The 14,609-nt window shown below is 42.0% G+C and overlaps 1 protein-coding gene across 2 annotated transcripts in view; it reads right to left on the minus strand.

Annotated features, from left to right (window-relative positions):
* The window catches only part of DOCK1 (dedicator of cytokinesis 1), a 553,659-nt gene that overhangs the window by 328,355 nt on the left and 210,695 nt on the right, over positions 1-14,609 (minus strand). For both annotated transcript variants that reach the window (XM_023224362.2, XM_023224359.2), the window contains exons 26-27: positions 3,893-4,020; positions 1,710-1,805 (exon numbers count right to left, since the gene is read on the minus strand). In XM_023224362.2, the coding sequence (XP_023080130.2) occupies positions 1,710-1,805; positions 3,893-4,020 (224 nt within the window). The remainder of the gene's footprint in view (positions 1-1,709; positions 1,806-3,892; positions 4,021-14,609) is intronic.

Consider the following 14,609-nt stretch of genomic DNA (forward strand, 5'->3'; position numbering starts at 1 on the left):
CCTGGAGTCACCGCAAATCCTTCTCCATGGGCTCAGTGCCCATTCCATATTAATGTGTTCCAAATGTGTTTCAAGAGTATGAATAAGAATACTTATGATGGAGAATAAGAAAAGGCAGGCAAATTTACGTTTATGTAATAATGGAAAAGTCTACTGTAAATAAAGCCAATTTACATGGAAACATTTTATTTCCTGAGTCATACATGTTGTAACCCAAACTTAAAAGAGCACACTTTAAAAAGGAAAATCTGAACCTCACACGTGCTGAAGCCCTAAGACATGAACTGTTTTACTGGATGGAAACACACTAAGGCAGCATTTGTCCATCTGAGGGACCTGTCTGTGACTCACACAAAACGGAGTCCTCTGTGATGACACCAGACATAGAAATGCAAAGGACCCCAGTGCTCCGTTTGGACTATGCTGTCCAAGAAGACACACTTCACCTCCCTGTTCACACCCTAGATGTGCAGGACACATCTAGGAAAGACCAGGCTACCTCCTCTGATTTCAAGTGAAAACTCCAAAAGGACGTTTTCTCCTTTCATTTCAAGTATTTTTCTGGAAAGGATCTACCAAGGCGAGTTAAATGATAACGTGTACTAAATATTTTAAACATTATCCAGTCTATCTTTGATGGGCATTCGGGTTGGTTCCAACTCTTTGCTATTGTAAATAGTGCTGCAATAAACACACGTGTACATGTGTCTGAATAAAGAAAATGTGGCACATATACACCATGGAATACTGTGCAACCATAAAAAAGAATGAGTTCATGTCCTTTGCAGGGACATGGTTGAAGCTGGAAGCCATCATTCTCAGCAAACTGGACCAGAAAACCAAACACCACATGTTCTCACTCCTAAGTGGGAGCTGAACAGTGAGAATACATGCACACAGGGAGGGGAACACACACAGGGGCCTGTTGGGGGTTGGTGGCCAATGGAGGGAGAGCATTAAGACAAATACCTAATGCATGTGGGCCTTAAAACCTAGATGATGGGCTGAGAGGTGCAGCAAACCACCATGGCACATACATACCTATGTAACAAACCTGTATGTTCTGCACATATATTCCAGAACTTAGAGTTAAAAAAAGAGAGAGAAGAAATTATAACCCCTTGAACCTCAAAAAGAAAAAAAAATTAAACGAGACCTACTCATGCATTTTTTGCTGAAGGAAACAAACTGAAGGTAAGGGGTGGGGAGGACAGCAGTGAACCCTGGGAAAAGGCACCGCGATCAGAAACTTGATGGACTGCCTAATTAGTAAAATATTCTGGAAAAAAATGAATAGGCTCCTGTCTAATTACTGTTTAAGGGAAACACCTACAATACATGAATAGACAATAAAATAACTAAGGTGAAGTATCTCAATTACTTTTTAGGGTCCTTCATAAAACTTTATTAATGGCACCTGAAATGTAAACACTGAGAAACTTCCAGAAGAATGAGGACTTAGCAGAAAATGCATCTTTTGCTAGAAGTACGTAATGAGAAAACAAGAGGCAAATGTTTCTGTCTTTAAAATTGGTTTGCTTACCCTTCAACTTTGACATTCATTTGGAAAATGAGGACACTTTATATACCAGGCTGTATCTCGACGGCTCACTACACTGCAATATAATAAGCTTATGTTCAAACAGCAGTTGTAGAAGGGTGCTGTCAGTCCCAGCTAAATATCCAAGCGTAAGTCACCAAGCACTTACAATGAGTTCGGAATCTCGTCCCATGGAAATGACAGTTCGGTTCACGGTCCGCAGAAGTTTCTCCATGATAATCTGGACGTGTCTCTGAGTTGGCCCCTGGGGAAGGACACACCAATGAACATGAACGCCAAACAGAAACATTAACACGCAAGCCCCAGTGGCTGCCACTGAATCCACTTACCCTGTAAAGAGTAAATCAATTATAACCTTCAATGAGATGAAAAATGGCCCTTGTCAAAGGCAAAAGCTCCCACAAAGAAAACTCAGGGGATTTGATTAATTATAGTCCATGAATGATAATTTGTTATATATATAATCATAGTAATTTAATTTAAGCAAACCTTAAAAATAAAAGAAAATCTGTTTAAACAATATAATGTTTATGATCCCTGATTAGCCCCCCAATTAGTTTTCTAAAGATATTTGGCCATCTGTAAATGAAAGGCAGGCAGGTAACAGTCCTAGATGGTTCTGCATGTCAAATGCAAATAACTTACACAGTCACATAGGCGAGAATGTTTAAACAGCATTTAGCAAACTATCTAAACTTCACACTGCTGTGGCATTTTCTATCAGTAAAAATTGACTCTTTTATTAGTGTGGGATGCGATTGTTGATTCTTCTTCGTGAACTTTGAATCTGATTAAACACATGCTCTAGGCCCTTCCCAGCATCACCACCTCCTCTGCGAGCTTTGGCCAAACAAGCTCTTACACCAAGCTTTTCTCCAATAAAAACAGGGAAGAGCCAGAAATGGGATCACTGGAGGCTGGCCTTTGGGCGAAGGCTTCCAAAAAACCTCTCCAAAGGCAACGCTCCTGTAAGAGCTAAGGTTTCTAGCATCACTAAGAACAGATTTAATCCTATCTTTTTCTTCCAGATCACCAACCAGGCTCTGAGAGAATGAACCAGTGCTACAGGGGAGAGGGTGACCAGGTATGTGGGCATGGTGACTAGGAGGGATTTTCAAGGTCATGCAGGAAAGGGCCAGGGACAAGCCTCATCTACTTAAAAATCCTGGCTACTCTGTCCAGGGCTAAGGGCAAGGACAGACAAAGCCCTGCTTTCACCTTTTCAGGCACACCTGGAAAATCAATAGCATCACATGGGTGCTCAAACAGGTATGATATGTTGGGAGTGGAAGGCACAGGGTCAGACTTTTCCATATGTGCTGGCACAAACTTGCTTTTTATTTTTTCTTTCATTTTCTAGAGATGGAATCTCACTGTGTTGCCCAGGCTGGTCTTAAACTCCTGGGCTCAAGCGATCCTCCCAACTTGGCCTCCCAACGCACTGGTGTTACAGGCATGAGTTACTGCGCTGGGCCAGCACCAACTTCCAATTTTTAAAAAAGTCCCTGAAAGAAGCATACAATTTACAAATGCAAAAGGAATAGGGTAGGCTGGGTGCGGTAGCTCACACTTGTAATCCCAGCATTATGGGAGGCCGAGGCCGGTGGATCACAAGGTCAGGAGTTTGGGACCAGCCTGGCCAACATAGTGAAACCCCGTCTCTACTAAACATACAAAAAAATTAGCTGGGCATGGTGGCAGGCGCCTGTAATCCCAGCTACTTGGGAGGCTGAGGCAGGAGAATCGCTTGAACCTGGGAGGCGGAAGTTGCGGTGAGCTGAGATTGAGCCACTGCAGTCCAGCCTGGGTAACAGTGTGAGACTGTATCTCAAAAGAAGGAAAAAAGAAAAAAAAAGGAATAGGGTAGAGCTACAAAAGCAAAGCACTGACCTATAGGGAGAGAGCCTCGGGGAAGGAAAAGAGCTGTTCTTCTCCTTACCATTCTCAGCATGCCTGGCTTTTTTTTTTGACTTTGTGCATGTATTACTTTAATAAAAATAAGAAGAAAGAATGCAGGTAATTAGCCAACTTTAAGCATCAAAGCCTTTCTGTCTGACGTTAAGGATGAAAATTTAGGTCCTGAGAGGCATTTTGCTGAGAAGACACAGGAAATAAAAATGATTTTCAATGCAGAAGGATAAATATTATAATGTCATAATCATCATATATACATAAATAAAAATAATTTAAGGGTGTAACTCTACCGAGACAAAAAGAGAGGCTAGACCTTAAAATCAAGGCCATTCATTTTTAAATGAATAAAGTTGTACTGCAAGGCAAATGGCAGGTTCAGACAAATGACAGGACGTCATGCACAGAGTCATCACTCACCACGTCCTTCCTGTACAGCACCTCCAGGATGTGGCTGAGCAGCTGACAGCAGGCCTCCAGGTCCTCCTGTCTCTCCAGATGGTACTTGAGCTGATCGGTCATCATGGGAAGCAGGATCTCTCTGCAGTCTACATAGGACACAGGGTTGCCAGTCAGTGTGAAACCCACCAAGACACAACTATGTTTGCTATAAGCGTGTCTGCCCTTTCAAGCAGTTTGCATTTACATTGTGCAACACGTGAAACTGACATCTGGAGGGGGTCAATTACTTGACTGTGAGAACGTCATGTCTGCTGTTATGGTAAATAATTCACACATAAACACACTTCCATGCATCTATGTGTGTATCCCAGGTAAACAGATAATAATTTGCAAACACACAAGATACATATAAACACACACACTTACATCCCATTGTGTGCACATAAATGCAGACACAAACACACATGGGTTTTTTAACAAATTTTCTCTAACTATAAACTCACTAATTTACAACATTAAAAGAAACACTTCCTACAACACAAATTATTTGAATTGGCAGCTTTTTTCATCCATTCCAAGGTGAGTCAAAAAGTACGGTTTCCTTCTCCTGGGTAGAAGATGCCAATCTTGGAATGTAACAATTTAAGGCACACAGAGTCCTTACTGAGGAGGAACAGGAAATGGAAACCAGGAGCAGAGGCCCCGCTATGGGAACCATGGCTATAAAATTAAGGGATGCCATGGTGTAAGGATCAGAGGCAAAGCAGGTTTCGATTTCCATTTGTTCTTTTGATAGGAGCATAGGAAGGATGTTCAGAAAATAAAAGAGCAATAGGGATACAGACACGAATACGATTAAAGGTGAAATGCAATTCCTAATTGTCTCTTCCAGTTGGGAAATCCAACTTAACTGGAGCATCATCCGGTCTCCAGTATGGACTATCTGTTTACAATACCAGTTCTGTGTTTCCACGCTAGCCCAGCCATTCTTGTTTCCTTTAAATGCAGAGCACATGAGGAGACAGCAGTGCTCTAAAACCTTAAATAGACTTAGCCGGTTTTCAGGATTTTATATTTTAAGACTTACAACATTAATGATACATTAAAACATGCTTTGCATTAATGTTTCTTTTATGTAAGAACACTATAAGCATGCGACATTGGAATGGTTCTTCTGAGTATGCAGAGCACACTCAGAACTTTCCCACGAACTACACTACAATGAAGGACTGGGGTGCAGGCAGAGAGAAACAAAGATTGAGAAGAAACACAAACCCCCCTACTCCCCTGTCTCCAGCGGATCACATGTGGGCAGCCCCTGCCAAAGACTTCCCCAGTTCCAGTTTTTATTGATTTCCCACGAAAGGACTGATAGCAACACCATTTTTCCAAAAAGTTTTGTCCAATTAACATAGGAAAATGTGAATGTCCCTGCTGACTTCACAATGCCAGTAGTCAATACTTAGGCAGAAGTAATGCAGGACATGCTAAGTGCTGCACATCTTCTGGAAAGAGGCCATGTCAGCCTCGAAGGCTGTGGTGTCTGGAATCCCTCAAGAGGTCAGCGAGGGAGAGCACAGTGCCAAGATGGGATGGGCTGGCCCTGTAGGCGACTGCCCGAGTGTTAGAGCCACCCGAGAACAAAGCCAGTCCAAGAGAAATGAACAAGAAAATGACCTCCACCAAGGGAGTGAATCCAGCCTGGAAACGCTAATGCATGGGACCCACTATTTCCACAAACACCCCCAATCTCAATGCCTTTCCTATAGAATCTACAAACTACATCCAGACTCTTGAGCTGTTGACCTTAACCACCACGCAGCATCCACCGTAGGGTTCAACTCCAAATGCTCTAGCCCAGCCGGCTGAAATGCTTCCTCAGCACACCCTTATCTGAGCCCAGCCCTGCCAGCACTCTTCCTCGTGGTGCCCACCGTGATATCTCCCAAATGAGTCCTCTTGCCCTTTGGCTGGAAATACATCCCACACTGTGCCAACCTCAACATGGGGAGAGCCCTGGGCCAACCCTGTCACTTGGTCATCCCTAGCACTGCCACCATTCTGGAAAACAAGCTGAATTTCCAAGAAACCTCAGAGGAAGTAGTTAGAACCACTAAGACCTCAGCAAGTAATGATAGCCCCTGACAATGTGACTAAGGAAAAAAATGACTACATCAGCTTAGAAGCTGACTTCCAAAGGAAGCTTAGCACAGACCAAAGAGAGGGAAAAGGTCTAATCGACCAGCCAGTACAGGCTGGAAGGAGGGTGTGTCCATAAGTGATTCCAGAAAATCAGAGGAACATAGCACTGGGCTCAGAGACAGCAGAGCTGGCCCAACAGACTCTGGTACCCAGACGTCCCGGCCTAAATTCACCCCTCACTGCACCATTTATCCATCATGCTGGGTAAGCAGTTGTGGTCTGTGCTGTTCTCAGAGCTGAGTGTGCTGGTCTCATTTGTTAGAATTGCTCTGGGGAGAAAGAAGAGGTGTCTGCCTGTTCATCTTTGGCTGGGAGATGCTATCAACCATCTTTGGTTACCTGGTGGGGACGTTCACCATCCACCCCACCTGGAGGACTGCGCTACCTTCATCCATTTGCTATCCAGCCTCTCTTGAGGAGAAACAACAAAACTTTAGAAATGTCACTGTCATTTTGTCCCATATAAAGACATTTCATTCACTAAGCCCCCAAGAAGATTTTTAAAAAAAATTGTTATAACCATCCTGATAGACGAAAATCCAACTACACCTCAGCCTTCATGACCCAGCCACCTATGGCCAGTCAAGATCAAGGGGGGAGGTGGGGCTATGTCTACTTTAACTGTCGGGACAAAATGAGATGACGTTTGAGGGAGGACTTTGTAAAAAGTCATCCAGCATGCCTCAGTGAGAGGTCTCCCCCAGGACCATCAGCATCAGAAAACTACACCCCTGACCCCGAAACAGAACCAGGTCACTGAGGAGGAGCAGGCTGGCAACCAGGCTTTCCCTAAAGGCCAAAGGTCACTCTGCCCATGCCAGGGATTTCAACCAGGCCTCCAGGCAGAGGGTCACACAGGTTGTGGCACCATCTGTCACCTGGTCCACAGCAACCCATCCCAGACCCCAAAGAAAGTCAACTCCCCAGAGCCACTCAGGGAGGCTGGGAGGACCGAAGCCGAAGGCAGCAAAGCCAAGGAGTGTACCTCCCTGGTGACCTGTGATCTGCAGGCCTCAGCACAGCCCCTGGTGGACCCAGGTACAGGCAGGCCTCCAATGCCCCGTTATCGGAACATCTGAAATACTGATTGCTTTAATTATCTGTTCCTCCTTACTGGGATGCAATCTCCATAAAAGCAGAAGCCTTCTTATTTTCCTTAAATGGCATATCCAAGCACATAAACCAAGGCCTGATGATAGTGGTAGTATGAGTGTGTGTGTGTCTTGGATTAACTTGCAATTACATGCATGTGGTATCAAACTAAAGTCTGCAGTTAAAAGCAGGTCTGCTGCTCCCAACCCTCAATAAATGGTAGCTGTTAATAGCAATAATCCAAATATCATTATACAAAGTCAGCCTTTTCAACTAAAAATATACAAAGAAAACTAAAGCCGTATAGCTGTGCTATACAGTACAGTAGCCACCCAGCTGCCTTCCCTAAAAGCGAAAACATACATTTCTTAAAACCTCATTTTTTAAGGGGCTTCTCTTATTCTGTATTTCTGTCTACAGATAGTAGGTTTTTTCAAGAAGTGGTGGGAGTACACGTTTTAAGTAACAGTAAGACTCTAGAATTTTATCTTAAGATAGCAAATCAGGAGCACTGAGGAACGTACACTACAAAGACAGACAGAGGAACAGATAGACAGACAGAGACAGACAGACACACACACACACACACACACACCCTACAATGACCTATTTTAAAGCATGAACAGCTGTCTCTGGCAGTCAAGGAAGGGGAATCTCCCGTCTTCCTATGGGCTTCACACCTAAATGTCCTGCATACTCTTCTCATGGAAGAAATGTCATTTCTACGGGTTTGGCACTGATAGTCCCATTAGTTCCAAAGCAGATGGCCTGGGAAGCCAACAAATAATCCACCAGGAGAAAAAAAAAAAAGGAGGCGGGATCTTATATTTTAAAGAAAAACACATCATCTTTTGAAAACTCTGGAACAAATACTCAACCAGAAGTCCAGGAATCTGGGTCACTTTACGGGATTTGGGGAAAGCCTTTTAATCAGTTTACTCACACATATGAAGAAATAATGCAATCCCCCCTGCTGGCTCTTTGCTTTGTATCTTGGGCAAGTTACTTAAAGTTACTGAAACTCTCTAGGTCTTAATTCTTCTTTTGTGCAAAATGGGGATGCTGTTGGTCATCTCCCAGATTGACCGTGAGAACTAAATGATACAATGCGTGTATTTAGCAAATATGAGCCTACAACAAACAGTGGTAACAGAAGGAATAGTATTATACAAAGTCAGTCTGTTCAACTAAAAGGACACACAAGAAAACTAATACCTCAGAGCTATGATATCCAGCTCAGAAACCTGTGAGCATGTGAAATCTAATTAGTGCCATGGAGGAATGGAATTTTTAACATTATTTAATTGTAATTAACATAAACTTAAATGTAAAAAATGCTACTGGATTTACTTACTAGAAATCAATGTTTGAAACAATTGGGGTATGTGAATCTCATTTTTCAAAGGTAAATTATATTCAATGATGAAAATAAAGATCAAGTATCTGGTGAAAATTTCACATCCAAACTGAGATATGCTGTACAGGTGTAAAATACTGGATTTCAGAGACTTCACATGAAAAAAAAACACGTAAAATATATATCACTAATAATATTTAGAGAGAATTCATGTTGCAGTGATGTTTTAGACAAAATACATTGTTAAAATTAATTTCATCAATTGCATCATTTTTTAAAATGTGGCAACTAGAATATTTTTAATTACATACACGGCTCACATTCTATTTCTGCTGGATAGCACAGTCTCAGAGTATGCTAGTAAGCAGATGTTAAGGACCTTGTATATGACTTCTGATTGTTATGAAATGGCATTTATTGTAAGCAGAGTCACGGCCACAGCTCTCTCCTATCAGACACCCCATCACACATACATGACTCCAGCATTGTCAGTGCTGACTAAGGCTACGGTGACCTACAAGGAAGCTAGAATCAGCTAGCACAGCTGTCCTGGTTTCCTCTGCCATGCACAGAGCTATAAAGGTAGCCAGGTGGGCCCAGGCTCCATGCAGAGCAGCTGTGAGGATCACACCAGTCACCCTTTCACAGCCCTTCCCCAGTATGATCCACAATGATTACAGATGGCAATAAGTCAACATCTGTTCATCCTCAGCTGCAAGGGCCGAAGCCAGGATGATTAATGCTCTGGTAATGGGGACAGAGTAAAAAATATTAATCTTTATAAAAGGTATTCAACAAGCATTATCAGCTTATAAATGTCCAAGCAGAATATCCAACCATAACCCCATTACAGTTCTACATTAAAGCAAGATGCAAATACAAGAATGAATTTGTCCATTTAAAACATTCATTTTTATGAACACTGAGTAATGTACTTCTTAATTTTTAGTTTGGTCACATTAAATAAATGATCCATAAAGTGCATTTAATAACCCTCTGAGTGTGACATAGAACTGAGATCCAGAATAACACTTTTCATGAGAATTAAACAGTAAGAACCATATACTTGGGGAGTGTTTGCTATTCATCTTGTATAGTCAATTGTCTTATTTTCCAACCATCTAAGAATCCTGGACCCACATGTTTCAACACGTCCAGGTGCTTTTCTCCCTCCATTCAAGTCTTCAAACAACAGAAATACAGAAGACGGTGCCGACACTGTAAGGAATCACAGAGCCAACTACTTAACTCCACACTTCACAGATGTGGGAACTGGGAGCTGAATGAAGGGACCTTCAGGATTGCACCCCTATGCACCATCAGAGTCAGAATTATTAGATGTCTGATTCCTCAGCTGGAGTTCCGCAGGGTAAAGGATCCATGTAGGAATACACATGTGTAAACCTGTATGATGCAGGCATTTTTACATAACAGATGCAAAGCAAATTTCTCAAGAATCATTTTAACCTAACAAGTCATGACAGTTAGCAGTACCAGAGAACAAATGAACATCGAGTTACCTTTGGTAGGTCACTTTTCCTTTCTGCACATTAGTTTCCTAGTCTGTAAAATGGAGTAAACACAAATGGCCTGTGCAGTGTTTCTATTCCAAGCTGCCGGGCAGTACCTTTTAAGTGTTCTGATTGGAACAGGGCCACTGGGCAGAGGGCTGAAAATGTCAGAAATGTGGTAATCTGCAATTCACCATTGAGGTATCCAGTATCATGGAATTTGAAATGAAAAGGTGACAGAGCAAGCAAAAGGGTGTTGGAAATTGGAAGGAGGCAGCGCAGTAGCACGTGGACTGTTGAACAACAGGAAAAAGAAATTTGTCAAAGGTATGTTTTCTGGACATCAGCACAAGGCTTTGTGAAAAAGCGAGCCATCCTTTAAAGGAAGGCAATGAGGGAGCAGATATTTTGTACCTTTTACTTTGGAAAACTAAAGATTAAACTTCCATTACTCTGCTAGTAACAAGCTGTCAGAAGAAAGAAATGAAAGAAGAGCCAATGGAGAAAAATCACAAATGAGTCCCATTTATTGGCAGATGAAAAAATCAGCAAGATGCAAGAAAAATGCCAGAGAACACTGTGTGGGAAGAACTGGTCAGGCAGGAAGTCTATTCTCTAGGTGGACGGGAGTACATCAAGGATGTGGCTTGTGTTAAGTTCAGAAAGAATTTACAGGGCTGTCAGTCTGCAGGCAGGATCTCACCACGTGGAAGATGAGAAAACCAAGAGAGAATATACAGGGCTGTGGAATGGTGGGTATTTTTTTAACCAGGAGAATAACGGTAGCAAAAAATATAGGTCTTGGCCCATGTGGTCCTGCACAAACTCCCCTCCAGGTTGCGCTGACAATAAAATACATATGTTAAAACCCTATATTGTGTTGTAGTTCCTCTTAGGGAAAGGACTGTGCACCCAGGAAGGAGTCTATGCCCAAGAAAAGATGGAGGTCCTGAAGCAGAACCTAGGAGACTGCAGGCTGACCTGGGGTTCTTCCCACTGTCCCAGGCCAGTTAACTGTAGACAACATATCATGCAGTTACAGAAACCAGCTCCCAGGAGACTCAGGAACTTGCTTTCCTGGTGCCCAGTGTGCACATGACTAAACACAGGACAACTGACACAGTCTCTTCTCAGATTGTTCTTCTTGCTTTCAACGTCCAGCAACAGGAACAGAAGCCCACCCAGAAGTGACAGCAGAACTCAACAGACGATGATAAAGTTTACACCAACTCCACTATAAAGAACTGTTGGCACCACCAATTTGATCACAGATAAAAGTCCCCACACAGAAAGAAGAGAAAAACTATTAAAACTCCATTAACATATGAGCACAACACTGTATACTTTATACATTTAATTTATTTGTATGTTTATTTATTCACTTATTTGTATTTTGTCTTGTTCCATATGGCATTTGAAGTAAATTCTGTTTTCAGAATGCATTACTCATATGGTGGGTGTGAAACAGTTTAAGAAAAGAGTGGGCTGATGGATTTGTAAGAAGCCACCTCCTCGATCAGCACCACGGCAGTGGACAGCTCCCTACCAGGCTTCTTGCTGAACTCTGGTGTCCTTATCTAAGCACTGAGATAAACACTCTTTTCCAGTTATACGTTTTTAAGTAGATGACTCTGAAGACTCTCAAAGGAAGCAAACTCGCTAACCAATGGTCCTGAGCACACGGCAGATATTCAATGAATTATGATGGAATTGAAATGGATACAATTAAAAACCTGGAACTGAGTTCACCCTCCTACATTCAATAAGTCATTTCTAAAATCCTGCAGTGTTTTAACAAATGGTCTTTTCAAAAACATATATAATGAAAGATAATGATATACAGAATGAGGGATGAAAAAGGTGCAGTATTACAGATAAAAAGTTTTATCGAGGCATGAAAAAAACAGAAGAGAAAATGATGTTTACATTCCACCATTATTTAAAAGAATCAGTCTTCAGGGTTCACAGCTGGTACCGTTCATTAGACGTCATCAGCACAACTATCTAATTAAAGTACTGCAGAATGCTATATGAGTGGTACATTAAGTGACTGTGGCAAAATTGACCCCAACCCCAATTGTTCCTTCTGCACAGCATCTATCAAGTTAACAAAACCACTGCAGAGTAGCTCCGGGTTTAAGATCCCTTTCGATATAGCAAAATATACTTCTATTTTCCACAACAGTAAAGCTCAAGATATTTTATTTTGTTTTTTAATCAAAAATGCTTTTATCAAAAACATTAAGAAGGTATATTATGGGTTTGTTTTAAACACGCAGCTTTTCTATAATTTAAGGCATAATAAGTTAATTAATGGGGTAATTTTTTGAGATATAAATTTCTATCATGGATCAAATCACAATGATAATAGTGTAGAAATCTGACTTAAATATTTCCTAATAGTTAGTCCCAATAGGTGTCTGGGACTTTGCCCTCAGATTTCAAAGGGCTGCTGTAACTAATGTTTCCACCATTAAAAAGGAGAATTTTACTTTGCTTGATAACTACAAGAATCATTCACCTTGAAAATAATAAGGAAAATAATTTAAACTCACCAGGCCTACACTTTCAAGAAGCTCTGTATTGCTCAAAAATGGAAGCAAATGAAGTTTGAAAAAACTCATGAACACTGTCTACAAGGAGCCTGTTTGCTATAGTGAAGGGAGGAGCCCCAGGAGGGCCAAGGTATGAGGGAATGGCCTCTTTCCCATTCCTACTCACTGCCAGAGTCCAACCACCAGGAAAACAACCAACAGGCAAACAGAAAACTACACAGGGTGCCAGAGAATAGCAGACTTACAGAAAAGCAGCCTATCTAGAGTATTCAACTATTTGCAAGACTAAAAAGGGGTCGTCTTACCACTAAATTTTACTCTCAAAATCTCACACTCCCATCTAAAACAAACTGAGTGAGGACAAAATGATAAGGATACAGTAAGCTCCAAAGAAAACCTGTCCATTGCTTTGGCCACTATAGAAATGGGAATATGGAAAAATTACATCTTCAAAGGCAAAGAAGTGACCCAGTGTTCACTGAAACAAGCTTCCCAAAGCTGTCAGGTTCAGAAGGGGGCCAGTGTCGGATTCAGAAAGGGACCAGTGGGTGAGACAACATGTTCCAGGAGGACTCTCACCTCCACTCAAAGGCTTCTTACAAGTATGGCCAATGCTCTTTACTAACTTAAAAGTTAATGTTAGCTCAGGTTGCTTCATTTTATTCCAATTTCTGTAACATTAATGTTATGCATTTTTGTGAGCATAAATCCTAAATGTCAGTGTTCCAGTGTTTAATTACATGAAAACGTTTCATTTCTATATGATTTAAGCTTTAATTCTCCAGTTTTTGTCAGCTATATGAGCACCAGTATAATCACATGGAAACAAAGCTACAAATGCACAAATGATGAAGCTTTGACCTTTCCTTCTCTGTGTATCTATCTTGCTTTGAAAATCTGCTCACTCCACACCACCGATTATATGCAAGGGTCATCTTTTGGTGAAGCACACAATCTATTAACCAGTTTTCAAGTAGTCAAGTCACATGGCGAGACAAAGCTTAAAGCCATCACAGCCCATTGACTCTCACGCACACTGCCCATTCACTGACTCTCCTGCACAGCATGCTAACGCGTTACAGGCCCTCTACCTCGGCAGAGGGGCAGGGGTGGGAACATCCAAGGTGGATGCCTCACCAGCATGGGGATCAGCTCCTCTGCACAGCCTCTTCTTAGGAACATTGTTGTGCCCTCTGTATTACCACCATACATTTAAAACGACACAAATGGAATGCTGTGATGGCAGAGATTTGCCTCAAAATATCTGGGGGATGGGCATATAGATAAAAAAGATGGATCGGCTGGGCATGGTGACTCAAGCCTGTAATCCCAGCACTTTGGGAGGCCGAGGAGGGTGGATCACAAGGTCAAGAGATCAAGACCATCCTGGCCAACATGGTGAAACCCAGTCTCTACTAAAAATACAAAAATTAGCTGGATGTAGTGGTATGTGCCTGTAGTCCCAGCTACTAAGGAGGCTGAGGCAGGAGAATCGCTTGAACCCGGGAAGTAAAGGTTGCAGTGAGCCCAGTTCGCGTCACTGCACTCCAGCCTGGCAACAGAGTGAGATTCTGTCTCAAAACAACAACAAAAAAGATGGATCATGAGTTGATAATTTGTAGAGCTTAGTGATGAGTATACTGCCTTACGCTCTTCTTTCTGCCCTACTGTATATCTGAAATTTTCCGTAGTTTTAGCAAAAAGGTATCTTGAATGCATAGATCTGAACTCCACCCCCCTCCTATTTCCAGAAAATAGAGGATTAGATCAAATGAAAATAGAAGAGCATCTTGATTTTATAAAACTGCTCAGAGAAGACTCTTCACACCTCAAGTCTCTCACTTTTCTCCCTCTCCCTTTTCTCCTGATGTTACTCCTCCCCTAAGACCTCTCCTTTCTCCCCTATGATCAATTCATTCAAAGCCAAGACAAGGAAAGACTGTCAATTTCCCCATATGAACCCAAACCTTCACCTCCCTTCAATTAAGTCAACTACACATGTGTACAGCCAGTCCTGC

The sequence above is a fragment of the Piliocolobus tephrosceles genome, chromosome 9 (genome assembly GCF_002776525.5).
Source record: "Piliocolobus tephrosceles isolate RC106 chromosome 9, ASM277652v3, whole genome shotgun sequence".
Lineage (NCBI taxonomy): Eukaryota > Metazoa > Chordata > Mammalia > Primates > Cercopithecidae > Piliocolobus > Piliocolobus tephrosceles.